This window comes from Palaemon carinicauda, chromosome 20, assembly GCF_036898095.1.
Source record: "Palaemon carinicauda isolate YSFRI2023 chromosome 20, ASM3689809v2, whole genome shotgun sequence".
Lineage (NCBI taxonomy): Eukaryota > Metazoa > Arthropoda > Malacostraca > Decapoda > Palaemonidae > Palaemon > Palaemon carinicauda.
In genome coordinates this window covers 51,863,483-51,878,748 of record NC_090744.1, presented here as the reverse complement: position 1 = coordinate 51,878,748, position 15,266 = coordinate 51,863,483, and the positions used below count along the sequence as shown (strand labels likewise).

The following is a 15,266-nucleotide window of genomic DNA, read 5'->3' as shown; positions in this document are numbered from 1 at the left end:
GTTATATAAAGAAACTAGATTGGTTTCCTTACTAAACGACCCAGGTCGTTCAGTGAGGAAACCAAGCTAAATTTCTTATAACTCCTCTCCCCTTGCCAATTTTGGCTTTCCCGGCATTTAAAGAACCTCCTAATTAAAATACAAGAAGAGGAGAGCTTAAGGATTGCATAATTTGCCAGAAAATAGAGAGCGTAATCTTGTAAACAAATACATAAACAAAGAAAATGTGATATCAATACTTAAAATTAAAAAAAAAAATTGGCAATAACAATTCACTTTATATTTATGTGAATGGGGTATGAGCACTTTGGATATGGAGGAAATGCTTCCCCCCCCCCCCAAAGCTAAATCTTGATGAAATTACTGGCTGCAGGGTGAAGAATTGGGTCTAGGGGGACCTTCCAGCATGGTGTTTTGATATACAAACTTTCAGAAATCGAAAATCGTTTTATTGCTTCTATATATTTGTAAAAATATCGTACATACTCTCTAGAAGTTTCAGCTAATTTTTTTTTACAAATGATGAAGATATAACGGTCTTTAAATGATGACATCATTCTGACTGCGTCGCCTGCATGACTGAATTTGACAGAATCAACTTTGTGTGTTTATTTCTGCATGTATATAGCGATTTTTTCACTCATGTTTCGAAATCTCGTAAGTCTGTCAGAAATGAAGGACATTGGTAGAGGGTAGGTGAACAAAAACTACGACTTAAGAGAACAGCAGCCAGAGTTTCCAGAGACGTATAAAAGTTAAAATGCATGCGTTTGCTTACTGGCAGTTAGTATGTACATTGTCTTTTCACAACGTACTCCGGAACTTTGTAGCAAGAACAATGTTACCTATCGTCATAAAAAGAACAAAAAGTAAGCAGAGGGCAAGAAAACAGAATAAAGAAGAGAGGGAAATATAGATAAGAGTACAAAGCTGAAACATGCTAACTACAACTCTGGCAACAATGAGAGGCCGCTGGCAGCTCATGACACCCTTACGCCAGGTGTAATAGTAAACTTGAGGTTTGGATACCTCGCTTAGGATGCGTTTATGTAGGAATAAACACTAAAAGTACGAAGTAAGGTAATCACAATAGTGATAGATTTATTTGTTTAAGAAAAGCAAAAGTTTGTTGCAAATCTTTGGGAGTTCAAACTTCAGACCCATACTTATTACCATTTAGGTACATTTTTCTCACATACTTTTTGTTCCAATTTAGAGAGAAAGGTATCATTGAAAAGAGGAATAAAAATCCAACAATTTTATATACAAAAATTTGGATTTTCCTTTTTCTCTTTTTTCATGAATATCTTACATCTAGACGAAGAAAATTGAGGAAAAAAATCATTATAAACAAGAAAAAGGGATGAAAAAATCTGTCAAACAGAATTAAGTTTTCATGGTATGATTTTCCAAAAAATTGGTGTTATATTAGCGTTCCTAGATTATTACAATTTTTTTTTTTTAATCATGATATTGGTTAATATATCAAAAAGGGATTGATCAAATGACTTAAAATGTCTATATGATGGAATTATCATATAGGTCTAAAATATAAATAGAAATTGTGCTTTTACTCCTGTTGTCTGGCAGTAGATCTTACTAAAATTAGTATGGACTAGCTGGGGTCACTTGCCTTAGCTAAATAGGCACTGCGGATTACAAGGAACTGGATATGCTTATATGTATCTGGCCAATGAATCCTATATGGATTTAATCAGTCATGTTAAGAGAAAATATCGGAGGGGACTAGAGTCCCGGGCATAGCGGAGTACTAACAATCTAACAGTTTATAAATACTAAAAAAAAAAAAAGGAAAATAGGCAATTGGAATGTTAGAACCATGAATCACATCGGGAAATTACAGCAAGTGGAGAGTGAATTTATGAAATATAGTTTGTATATCTTGGCCCCAGGTGAAACACGTTGTAAGGGGATTGGTTAGCAAACATTAGACCAAGGCAATATAAACACACACACATACACATACACACGCATATATATATATATATATATATATATATATATATATATATATATATATATATATATATATATATATATATATATATATATATATATATAGGGTGATGTGGGGGCTAGTCATACTACTAGTGGCACTATTTTTGCCAAAATTCAGGTTTTGATGTCAGAGCAACTGCAATGGGGGCAAAATCAACTTTCGATATTGGGCTAACTATGGCATCCACCCAAAGGCTTTCCAAGTTAAAATAGTATTTTTTTTTCTTTAAAAAAAATATTTTGTATCGTCGCCCCCTATATGGGGGCGACCCATGCAGTATATGGGGGTGACTCATGCGGGTGCATATTCGCGCGTGTAAAGGTTATTGAATGCCCATAAAATGCTTTTGTTTCAGCAGTTAGCATGTAGCTTTAGCATGTAATTAGATAAAAATAATTATATTCTTCCAATATGTAGGTGAAAAAAATTTGTAAATACAAAATTGATTTTTACTAATGAGAATATAAATATACAAAAATGAAGATTCCTTTACTCTATAGATTCCTAACAACCATCAGTTATTTCATAGAATACACATGAAAAACAAAGATAATCCTCTCAAAAAAAATTACCAAAAAGTAGCGCATCGCAGTTATAGTGTTAAAGGGTAGCATCCCAGAAACAACCTCACCACATATTGAAAGCAGTTAAAGGGGGATTAATTTTGATAATGTGAGATTGCCTCTTGGTGCTAACCTTTAAAGCCACCAACACCCCAATCACTCAATGCCTCTCCACCTCCTGCTCATCTTCAATGTCAGGGAACACAAATGTGTCCTTGACATACACGCACTTGCTTCGTAAAAAAGAAATGTTATATTTTCCTCCTTCCCTTCCCAACACTTTCCACATAGTACACTTTAGAACTTTCCCGCTTTCCCTCGACCTCCAGCTCAACCAAAACAAAATCGCTCACTTCAACCTCCTTTTCAGCGAATGGGTATTCACTAAGACCTAATGGAAGGTCCACTACCTCATCCGAATACTCGGAGGTGTCATCCAACTGGACTGGTATTAGGTCATCCTCACTGTCACTACAACTATCTTCTTGCCACTGTTCCCATGGCATAGTTTTCCTCTTCTTTGCCTTGGGCTTATGCGCCACACCAGTCTTCTTATCCTCTCTTGCCTGCATATCCGCGATGGCCTCTGAGTTCTCGGTGAGGATGGACGCCCGGATCTTCTTTCTCCCCTTGTCACGAGAACGGGGACAAGCTTTGGGGGAAGGGGTGGATATCCTAAGGAGTGATGGTGGCAGAAGATCCTGAAGGTCCTGGAGTGGCCTCACTCACAGAAGGTGAAGGTTCCTGAGATGGGGGCCTGGGAGGAGACGAAAGATTTGCATCTAAGGCACGGTCCAAATCTAGTAGCTCCTCGCCAGCCTCCAGGGGTCGCTCTGTGACCTCTGCCCCAGTAAACGCTTCATCTGGGAAGATGTTGCGGTTGATGGGCCAGATGCCAGTCGCAGCAAACCCACTCAGGATGTTGGAAGGAGTGGCGCTTCTGATCCATGCCTTGGACGCAAACTCTGGCAGCATGTGCTCTGTGATGCTAGTGTTGGGGTGCCCGAGAGAGAAATCAGACTGAAGTGACCTTAGGTATGTCTTGAATGGGCCATAGACACTCACATCCAATGGCTCGAGCTTTGACGTCGTGTGGGGCGGCAAAGTGACAATAATTATGCCATTGTCAATGGTATAATTAATGGCATGGATATTCAAGTGACACATAGAATTGTCTATGATAAGAATGATTTTGTTGTCCACACTACAAAAAGTCTTATCATGGACATGCTGGAGTGACTCCAAGAAACATTCTCCATTCATCAACCCCTTCTGATGCAATATACCCTTGGACCCATCAATTGTACCTCTCATGAACGAGTCGTTCCATCTCTTTCTGGGGATTATAAAAACTGGAGGGATGTAATGTCCAGCAGCATTTACAATTCCAACAAAAGTCATGGTGGCACTTCGTTCCTGAGAAACCTGAGATGCAACAGGCTGGCCTTTCTCACACACAACCTTTACCGGCTTTAGCACAGTCGACAAGCATGTCTCGTCCAAGTTGTAGATCCGGTCGGGACTGACGCAGTACTTCTCCATTGCCTTGGTATACACCGTGAAAAAACAGTCCACACTCACCTTATTGAAGGCTGTGGCCCGGGCAATGGATATACCCTCTGGAGTCTTCAACGTGAGCTCAGGATGACGAGACATGAAGGCATAATACCAGTCCCTGGTAGCCATCTTCTCTCCCTCCCAGGCTGGAGGAATCGACTTGCTGCCACAAGCTACAGCGTAGGTATAGGCCATCCTACGAAATTCCGTAGGAAGGCCATAGAACATCTTTGCTATCTTGATAGCATATGCGGAGATGTGGTCCTCCTGTTCTAAGCTGAAGACCCTCTGGGAGTTCTGTTGTATGGGCACAAAAGCCTTGCCATCGGAAAATTTCTTTGACCGATTGAAGGCATCCTGCAAACAAAACAAAGCGTTAGGCTACAGTCACAACCAATTAAACCTTAACCTAAAACAAGAACATTAGCCTTAAGTCATGTAGAAAATGGTTTAGAGATAGGCTTTTGCAGTAAACTTTTTACTTTTTCTATATGTGTTTTCCTCTTTTATTTCAATACCAAATACGGCTTCCTTACCAAAGAAACCTTAGCTTTAAACCAAATTAAAGTTGTTGAATCGATTTGTATCAAGTTTGATTACCATGCAGAAAGTATGCTAAGATATGCTGTTGGCATACAATAAAATAATAAATAGGCCTTTATATATATATATATATATATATATATATATATATATATATATATATATATATATATATATATATATATATATATAAGTATATATATATATATATATATATATATATATATATATATATATATATATATATATATATATATATATATATATATATATATATATATAAAAGTATATATATATATATATATATATATATATATATATATATATATATATATATATATATATATATATATATATATATGTATATATATATATATATATATATATATATATATATATATATATATGTGTGTGTGTGTGTGTGTGTGTGTGTAGGCTAATTATTTCCTATTGATTTACCTGTAAGGTCATCACTTTAACATTAAACTGCTTGCATGCAGCCCTTAGGCTGCAACCAGTCTCTACCCAGTGCTTAAAAGCCTCTTCTAGGGGTTTCCTGTTGACTGTGGATGAGGGTTGAGAGTAGTCTGGAAAAGAGGAATTTTCAATTAGGTATTGTAAAATAGAAATCATTAAGATAATAAACAAAACAAAAAATTAGGGGAGAGTCGTACATTTAAAAGATCGGGGAAGACCTGTACGCTTAGAGTATGTGTCGCCCATGTACGGGTGGTCCCCCACAACAAAAGTTTCTTAAAGCACTTCTTACGGCAACACTTTCGTCGTCTCCGTCACTTTCATCACTCGAAATCACGTTATTATGGCATTTATATCTAATCAATTCATAACTAAAACAATCACAATATATTCACGCACTCGGGACCCTATATTGCTAACACAAAATACTACATAAAAACCAAAAAAAAAAAGAATTCCCACCTGGTAAGAACAACGCTGGAGCAGCATTGGTAACAAATATGGCGGACTGTTTGGATTGAGCTTCTACATCCTCAGTTTACGTGACGTCATAATACCGCCAATAGTCTTTTGTCGATTGCGACCGTATGGGTCGGCCCCATATACGACTTGCACCCATATTACCCCTCTATATATATATATATATATATATATATATATATATATATATATATATATATATATATATATATATATATATATATGTATAATATAATATATATATGTATATATATATATATATATATATATATATATATATATATATATATATATATATATATATATATGTATACATAAATATATATATATATATATATATATATATATATATATATATATATATATATATATATATATATATATATATATATATATATATATATATATATATATATATATAATATGCATATATATATATATATATATATATATATATATATATATATATATATATATATATATATATATATATATATATTTATATATATATATATATATATATATATATATATATATATATATATATATATATATATGTGTGTGTGTGTGTTTGTGTGTTTGTATATATGTAATAGTTTTAAATTACATGAGGAAATCCATGACCCAACGGATCAATGGAGAAGCTGGGAGGAGTTTGAGAAACGCCAAGTCATTCATAAACAGGATGCAAAAGCCAAACCTTTGCCATGTAACATTTTTGCATGAAGAGTAAACACAATACAAAGTATCCCGTGAGAACAGTTGAGTGTCTCACCGGATCCAGAGGGCTTCCTGTATTAATGTTTTGTTTATATATTTACATAAATGCTGAGATAACTAAGTATACGTTATCATCAAACATGATATTTTTGTTAGTTCTTGTCAACATCTCATACGGAATGGTCATCCGACCAAACCATCTATACTCCTGTGATGCAGCTGCTAATAAACTGTTTTAACCCTGGATAGGTACGGTGGGTCGTTTGCGACCCCGAGCGTAAAAAAAAAACAGGTTTTTCTCACGTGACTCACCCCTGTGACTGAATTTGTGGGTGATCGACCTGCAGGAGGTGTCTCCCCTACACGCTCTAGTAGTGTCCAGATGTGCATTGCTGTAGCTGTACTCCTTCCCCGATTTCTGAGACGCGTCGGGGTCGTTCGCGTCCGAGTTTACCCTTCTGAGGTAGTTTGCATAATTATCAAAGTTATTACGTATTATGAAATTGTCGTAGAATGGTGCAACTTGTATAGGTTATCAGTTGTGGAAAGTCTTGGTGGATTGTTTGGCTACCATGTGCATGTTTTTTTTTTTAGTTAAAATGTCGTTCATCACCACGAGGACCATTTTACCGCGAGTGCCCCTTTTTCATTTTTTTTCATTTTTTTGCCAAGTCATTTTTCCGTAAGATATTGCCAAATAGTGTCGTAAAACTTTTGCTTGTTTAGTGTTGGAAAGTGTGTCTAGATGATCTGGCTACCCATGCATGACTTTGTTTTTGTCAGATACGACGTAGTTATTGGTATATTGGGTATTTAACTGCGGTTACCAATTTCTGTTTTTTTTCAATATTTGTAAAAATTACTACGTAGTAAGGAATTGCCGTATATTATTCATTTTTTTTTCATGTTTATGTGTTAGAAAGTGTGCCTTGATGGTTGGGCTAACACGTGCATGTCTTTTTTTTTATCTGAGATGTCGTATATTAGAATGTCGGGCATTTTACCGTGAGTGTCCCTTTTTAATTTTTTTTAATTTTTTTGCCAAGTCATTTTTCCGTAAGATATTGCGAAATAGTGTCGTAAAACTTTTGCTTTTTTAATGTTGGAAAGTGTGTCTAGATGATCTGGCTACCCATGCGTGATTTTGTTTTTGTCAGATACGACGTAGTTATTGGTATATTGGGTATTTAACTGCGGTTGCCAATTTCTGTTTTTTTTTCAATATTTGTAATAATTTACTACGTAGTAAGGAATTGCCGTATATTATTGATTTTTTTTCATGTTTATGTGTTAGAAAGTGTGCCTTGATGGTTGGGCTAACACGTGCATGTCTTTTTTTTTATCTGAGATGCCGTATATTAGAATGTTGGGCATTTTTCCGCGAGTGCCCCTTTTTATTTGTTTTGCATTTTTTTGCTTAGTCAATTTACCGTAAGGAATTGGCAAGTAGTGTCGCAAAACTTATATTTTATAGTGTTGGAAAGTGTTTTTAGATGATCTGGCTACCCATGCCTATTTTTTTTTAGCCAGATATGGCGTATATATAAGTATGTGTTCGATTTTCCTGTGATTGCCATTTTTTCGTTTTTTCCCATTTCTTTCAAAATTACTACGTACTAAGGAACTATCACAGAGTAATATTTCATTTATATGTTTATTTGTCGGAAAATATGCCTTGATGGTTTGGCTAGCACGTGGCTGAAATTTTTTTTTTCTGAAATGCCGTATATTAGAATGGCCATTTTTCCACGAGTGCCCCTTTTTATTTGTTTTGCATTTTTTTGCTTAGTCATGTTACCGTAAGGAATTGGCAAGTAGTGTCGCAAAACTTATATTTTTATAGTGTTGGAAAGTGTTTCTAGATGATCTGGCTACCCATGCCTATCTTTTTTTTAGCCAGATATGGCGTATATATAGGTATGTGTTCGATTTTCCGGTGATTGCCATTTTTTCGTTTTTTCCCAATTCTTTCAAAATTACTACGTACTAAGGAACTATCACAGAGTAATGATTCCTCTAGATGTTTATTTGTCGGAAAATTTTGTTTACTTTTTTTTTATTGAATATCATCAAATTTTTTTAGCTAAAATATTGTTTTACATTTTTTTTTTCGATTTTATTTCCCTTCAAAAAAAATTTTTTGGGTCAGAATTTTAATTTTATAGGCGTAAAATAATCGACAATTATCCAGCAACCCACCATACAATTTTTATGCATATCCAATAATAATTAGATTAGTAAATAACACCTTGAAATTGACATACCCTTCCTACATTTCAAGTGGCAGATTAGGGAGTCTGAGTCAGTGTGGTTGGCGGCCATTTTGTGGACATATCCGAAGCGTAAGCTGCCCTATCTATATATATTCTTGTTCCCTATAGAATTTGTGATATTTTGGTATATTTTTACCTGCTTAAATATCATATTATATATTAAATATATGTATTTTTTTACGAAATTTCCAAGTACTCAAAAAATTACCTTTAGATATGGCCCCTGATATAAATGTAATTTACAAAATAATGAAGATTTTTTTACATATTTCTATTTTAGGATAACATATGTTTATTCCCTAAAAAAATTAGCCACTTCCTATTTCATTTGGGTACCCAAAAAAATTCATGAAATTTGGACAATTTTTTTTGGCCAAAAAAAATTACCCTTTTTTTCTCATTTCAGATCTTCACCTCCATGGGTCTGACTTCATCCAAAATACATCAAGATGTGTCCTAAACATTCAAGAATCAATTCCTAAAAGGATTTATGTATATATGTATAAACTTTTTTTTTATGAATTTTTATGTCAGGTCTTTTTTTTTTCCTACTTAATTTTTTAAAATATTTATAATAAATAGTTTTTCTGCAGATGAGTAGTATTTATCTTTACAGTTGTTTTAAGCATTCATTGAAGTTTTTTTTGGCAAAAGAAAAAAGGAGGTTACTGCAAAAACTGATTTTTCAAGAATTTTTTTTGGCGTCGGGGTCGTTCGCGTCCGAGTATACCCTTAAAGGGGTGTCCGAGGACCGTACCTATCCAGGGTTAAAAGTTCACTTACATAGACTTATTCAGAAGAAGCAACTTGCAAGTCTAAATATACATAGCACATTGAAGAGACATTTGATTGGAACCATAATGTGTGTTTATAAAAGTACCACACCAACAATTGGTGGCAGTGATTAAACTTTAATAACCAGCTAATCAACTTTAATAACCAGAGAATCAACTTTAAGAACCAGCTAATCAACTTTAATAACCAGAGAATCAACTTTAAGAACCAGCAATTTAAACTGTAATACTTGGTAGTTACAACAGTAATGAATCTACAATTTTGATAAAGTATCTACGTCCACCGAAGAAATGAACGCATCGAATATCAACTATAAATAGTATACAAACTGAGGAAATGGATCTTCAATCAACTTTATCAACGTTTATTAAACATTCAAGAATCATTTCCAGGAAGCAACACATTCAACATTACGACGGGACATCGCCCTTCTCCCATATAAACTAAAGTTAAGTACATTTCTTTACTCATTCCAGTTTTGGACATTGAAGTGTTTTTATCATGAGTCGATCGTCCATTATTGCTGGGGTGAGTTGCTTGTAAATCTTCATTTTTTTTTTTTCATTAAAGGAAACTGTATTCAACTTCGAATTCTCGTCTAGAATTTTTTTTTTCTCTGTGCTAATTCCGTTTTCTTTCAGAAGTTCTCGGGAAATATCTTTATATGAGTATCATTGTTTTGGGGGATTATGTTATAATCTTTATTGCATAGTGCTTATGCGTTTACGCAGTGGACGTCTGTATTCATATAGAGATTTTAATAGGATTGCAAAGAGTCGTACAGAGAGAAAAAAAAGTAAAGTAAACATGACGCCTCCTGTGAGTCCGAGTAACCCCACCCCAGGACCTAGTAACCCCGCTTCCATTGTAACACTAGTAAATGCACATTCAGCTATCCTTTCTTTTCAAGGTCGGGTCAATGGGTTCTTACCTCAGAATGTCGAGTCTTGGATTTCTTCCGTCGACGCTCAGTTAAATGCTAAACAAATCATAGACCCATTTCTACAATTTCTAAAGGAGATGCGAGTGTGTACTTGAGGGGAGTTTCTTTTCAGGAGGCAGTAACATGGGATGATTTCAAAGTTAGGCTACGTACGGTCTATGGCGGTGAGAAAGCCTTATATGTAGTTTTAACATTAAGAAATACATTTAATCAAGCCACTATGACTCGACTTAATGTTATAGAGAGAGCAGCTCTCATTGCCGATACGCTAAACGAGTATCAAGATATTTTAGGTAATTCCACTTGGGTTACTAGAGATAACATCTCCGTGAAAGATTTCTTACGATTAATGTATTTAACCTGCTTGACACTTATGTTGCAAGAAGCTTTAGTGCGGTATTTTGATAAAAAGTTAACGCCCGAAAGTACAGAATTGGATGTGTATAAACAGATAAAGAAACACATGTCTAAGTGTACTGATCTTGATCCTTTGTTTACACAAGTTTTTGCAAAAAATTAAACTAAACCACAACAAGTAAACGTAGTTAATAATAGTCGAGTTGCAGGAATGACGTGTTATAATAGCAAACGTCAAGGTCACTTGATCGCAGACTGCAGAACGCGATATTGTTCGATACATAATAGTTCAACTCATTCATATAGTCGATGCTACTCGCGTAATCAACAACAGAATCCTAGAAATACACAGTCAATTCCGCAGTCAGTTCCCTATGGAAATAAAAAGAAAAATCTTCAGTTCAATAAGAAGAAACAGCCAAACGTCAATGCAGTTCAAAATCAAAAACAAACAAATAGTGCTTCAAATAACTCTGATCATGGGCCGTCTAGCCAGAACTCGCAAGGTCAGACTAATTTTCCGAATGTGCAGAGCAAAGCAAATACCGCATGATTAACTTCAATGGGGAAGAGAGTGATGTTGGGTCATTCATATCAACATCAGTAGTATTAAATAATCAATTTAATGTTTTATCAGATCATTTTGAGGCAATAGATTTTCCTATGAAACACACGACCGAATCAAATAAATCAGTGCATGCTCCCGTAGATTTGCAACAAATTCACACAATAATTAGCCAAAATGAGTTACGACCAACATTATATGCTGTAAATTTAGAACACCGATCCTTTACATTATTTTTTGACTCTGGTAGTCCATGTACTATCATGGATTTGAGGACACATTTTTTGTTGTTTTCGAACTTCCCTATAGAGAAGTCCTGAGTAAGGCTCACGGGTATAAGAAATAATGAATTAAATGTAATAGGCGTAACTCATGTTCAGTACAAGGTCGGTAAGCGCACGTTTGCCGATACCTTTGTTGTTGTACAAAACATTTATATGTATCCAGCTGTAATTATAGGATACCCATCTATGGGCAATCAAAACATTATTAGCCCCTGCCAAGCACGGCATGTATATCAAAGGAAAGTTCTATAAGTCTTCTAATACCTTAAAATCAGTTTTGGATAAAAAGGAGACGACAAATAAAACAGTGACGTACATTGAAGAATCAATTACTTGTCTCATTAATAAAGTAATAATATGCACGACCCAACAGAATTCTCGTTCACCCGTAATATCATCTTGCACGTAATCTATCGAGCCAAACGTAACTTCAAATTTAATAGTGCAAGTAAAGAAAACGTTACCGGGATCTGAAATATTAATCCTTTCCGACACTTTGAAAACTAACGGATTGTCTGTCACACAAGCTATTTTTATAGTAGGCTCACAACAGCAATGTAATATTGAAGTCTGTAATCATTTAAATACCACTTTAGTAATTCACAAAAATCAACATATCTTGGATTTAGAAGTTTATAAACATCGTACTCTTACCGTCGCTGAAATCAATCACGCTCAATCAGTTGCGGATGAATCCCTTTTGCAATCTATTGAAAATAAAATCAATAAAGACATTCAAGAAGGAGAAATTCGGCAGGAATTTTTTGGACTTTTAACTAAATATCATGATGTTTTTTCCACTACGGATGGATCGTTAGGAAAAACAGATGTTATCGAACATCAAATAAGGTTAAAGGACAAGCAGAAAATTATCTAAGTACCCTCGTACAGACTCCCTATGAAATTCCAGAATGAGATAAATGATGAAGTAGGTAAAATGCTAAAAGAAGGAGTCATTAGGAAATCGAACAGCCCTTATAATTTTCAATTAATAGTTGTACCGAAAAAAGATCGAACATGGCGTATCTGCGTAGATTTTCGTCGCCTAAATGAGGAGACGATCCCTGATCGATTCCCAGTGCCATATACTGACGACATTTTATCTTTGTTAGGTCAGAGTAAATATTTTACCAGTTTGGACTTACTTAAAGGCTTTCACCAGATATCATTAGAAGAAAATAGTATCCCATACACTGCCTTCAGCACAGCCAGGGGATATTATGAATTTTTACGTATGCCTTTTGGTTTACGTTGTGCTCCCATAATATTTACTAGAATGATTAACATAGTGTTTGGAGACTTGCTAGGGGATATATTGCATGCCTATAAGGATGACCTTGTAATCTTTACCAATACCTTAGAAGAACATCTACGTAAACTAGAACTAGTGCTACGGAGACTAAGACAACATAACTTAAGGGTAAAGATTAGTAAGTGTGAATTTTTCAAGACAGAATTAGTCTATTTAGGTTTTACGGTGTCTAGCCAAGGTCTTAAAGTAGTCCATGATAAGGTGTCGGCTATCCGGAACTTTCCCATACCTACTAATGTCAAGGGAATACAGCAATTTCTGGGGTATAGTGGATATTACAGGCGTTTTATAAGCAATTGTTCAATAATAGCCGCTCCCCTAACTGATCTTACGAAGAAGGGCGTAGATTTCATATGGTCTAAGCAGTATCAACAGGCGTTTAATATCTTGAAAGATGAACTGTGTAGTTCTCCTATCTTAAAATTTCCTGACTTCAGTAAGGAATTCTTATTGCAACAGACGCCTCAGACTTAGGAGTAGGTGGGGTATTGCTTCAGTAATATGAAAAACAGTTTTTTCCCGATAGCTTTTTATTCACGAAAACTGAGAACTTCCGAAAGTAAGTATGCAGTAATTGACAAGGAAGGGCTAGCTATTGTTAATTCACTAGTGCATTTTAAGTTCATAACATACGGTTATCCCGTCAAGGTTCTTACTGATCATAAACCCCTAACCTACTTCTTTAATGGCATTAGCCACAGCCCCAAACGAATTCGGTGGCATTTGATCATTCAAGACTTTGGCGCAAGAATCGGGTATTAACCAGGGAAAGCAAATATCATTGCTGATGCATTATCACGTAACCCCATGTCATCTTGTACGGAGCCATTAGCTGAATTAATAGATATATCAACATCCATGCCTATTGTTAAAACTGTATCTGAACAGGAAGATCTGGGCTGGAGCGCTGAATTATTGCAGACTGAGCAAACAAAAGATCAGAAATTAGAAAAGATTATAAATGCTTTGGAAGGAAATCGTAAGGAAAAGGAATATACAGAGTATACGCATCAGAATAATATAATAAAAGACAATATTCTGTGTAGATCCGTGATAAGGAAAACTCACTATACACCACATGTGACTAACGACCAGGTAGTGGTACCAATCTCACTTATATCCACTGTCCTAAATTGGTTGCATGCAAATCCATTGCATGGACACCCGGGGTTCTCCATAATGTCACAAAAAGCCAAATCATTGTTTTATTGGCATACAATGCTTACAGATATAAAAACACATATAGCTAATTGTCGCACTTGTCAGGAAAACAAAGGGGACACGAAAGCACCTGTCAGCCTAGGGGCTTATCCCGTGCCCAATCAACCCTTTGAAAGGATACATTTAGATTTATTAACAGGATTTTACGAGTCACACAGAGGAAATAAGCACCTCCTAGTAATTGTAGATGCTTTGACTCGATATACAGAACTGATAACGTTTAAAACTAAAACTGCGATTGAATGCGCTAGGAAGTTTTACGAGTGTTACATTTGTAAACATGGAATTCCACACATGATAATCTCAGACTAGGGTGGAGAATTTAATAATCATTTCCTTACCTCATTGTGTGAATTCCTTAGCATAAAGAAAATCAATACCATGATCTATCACCCAGAGTAGAATGGGCTAGTGGAAAGAGCAAATAGGAAGGTTTTAAACATATTATGGTTAACACTAGGGGGATCAGATCCCAACTGGGATATTGCAATACCTGCGGTACTAAGTACTTTGAATCACTCATATCATATATCAATTAAAATGGCACCGCATGAGGCATTGTATGGTACCCCAGTTAGAACGCCTTTCCTTGTATTGACGCCTACAACTAATTTATCAAATCCTTTAAAAGAATATATAAATGCAAGCAAAAGTCGTTTTGATATCATTCGAAAGAATTTAGAAGAATCACAAATCATAATGAAAAGGAATCATGATAAAATAGCGAAGCCAACTAAAACATATACCGCGGGTGATAATGTATACATACAGGTAAATGTACGTAAAGGACTCAATTATAAACTAACACCTAAGTTTGGAGGCCCATTTACCATTTTGGAAACATTAATGGCCAATAGATTTAGAGTTCAAAACGTATCCAAACCCACTGATGAGAAAATTGTACCATTGGCTCACATAAGAAAATAAAATAAGAGAGAAGGAAGTGAGGGAAATTTTTTTTTTTTTTATCTATGAAACTTATATGTTGACATTTTTTTTTCTTCTTAATACAAGAGTAGTTACACATATTTTTCTCAGTACAGGTTTCCAAGATGAAGTTCTTATTGTTAAGAGCGATATTGTTCGCTCAGACATTTTTCTTGTGTGGGGAGAGCTCTAAAACTAAAAGTATAGATTTCAAATATGGCACTATAGT

At 35.1% G+C, this 15,266-nt stretch overlaps 1 protein-coding gene across 1 annotated transcript in view; it reads right to left on the bottom strand.

Moving 5' to 3' along the window:
• Nucleotides 1-3,258: 3,258 nt before the first annotated feature.
• The window catches only part of LOC137659795 (uncharacterized), a 56,834-nt gene continuing 44,826 nt past the window's right edge, over nucleotides 3,259-15,266 (bottom strand). Inside the window, exons 2-3 of the mRNA XM_068394595.1 lie at nucleotides 5,143-5,270; nucleotides 3,259-4,497 (exon numbers count right to left, since the gene is read on the bottom strand). Coding sequence (XP_068250696.1) covers nucleotides 3,259-4,497; nucleotides 5,143-5,270 — 1,367 coding nt within the window. The remainder of the gene's footprint in view (nucleotides 4,498-5,142; nucleotides 5,271-15,266) is intronic.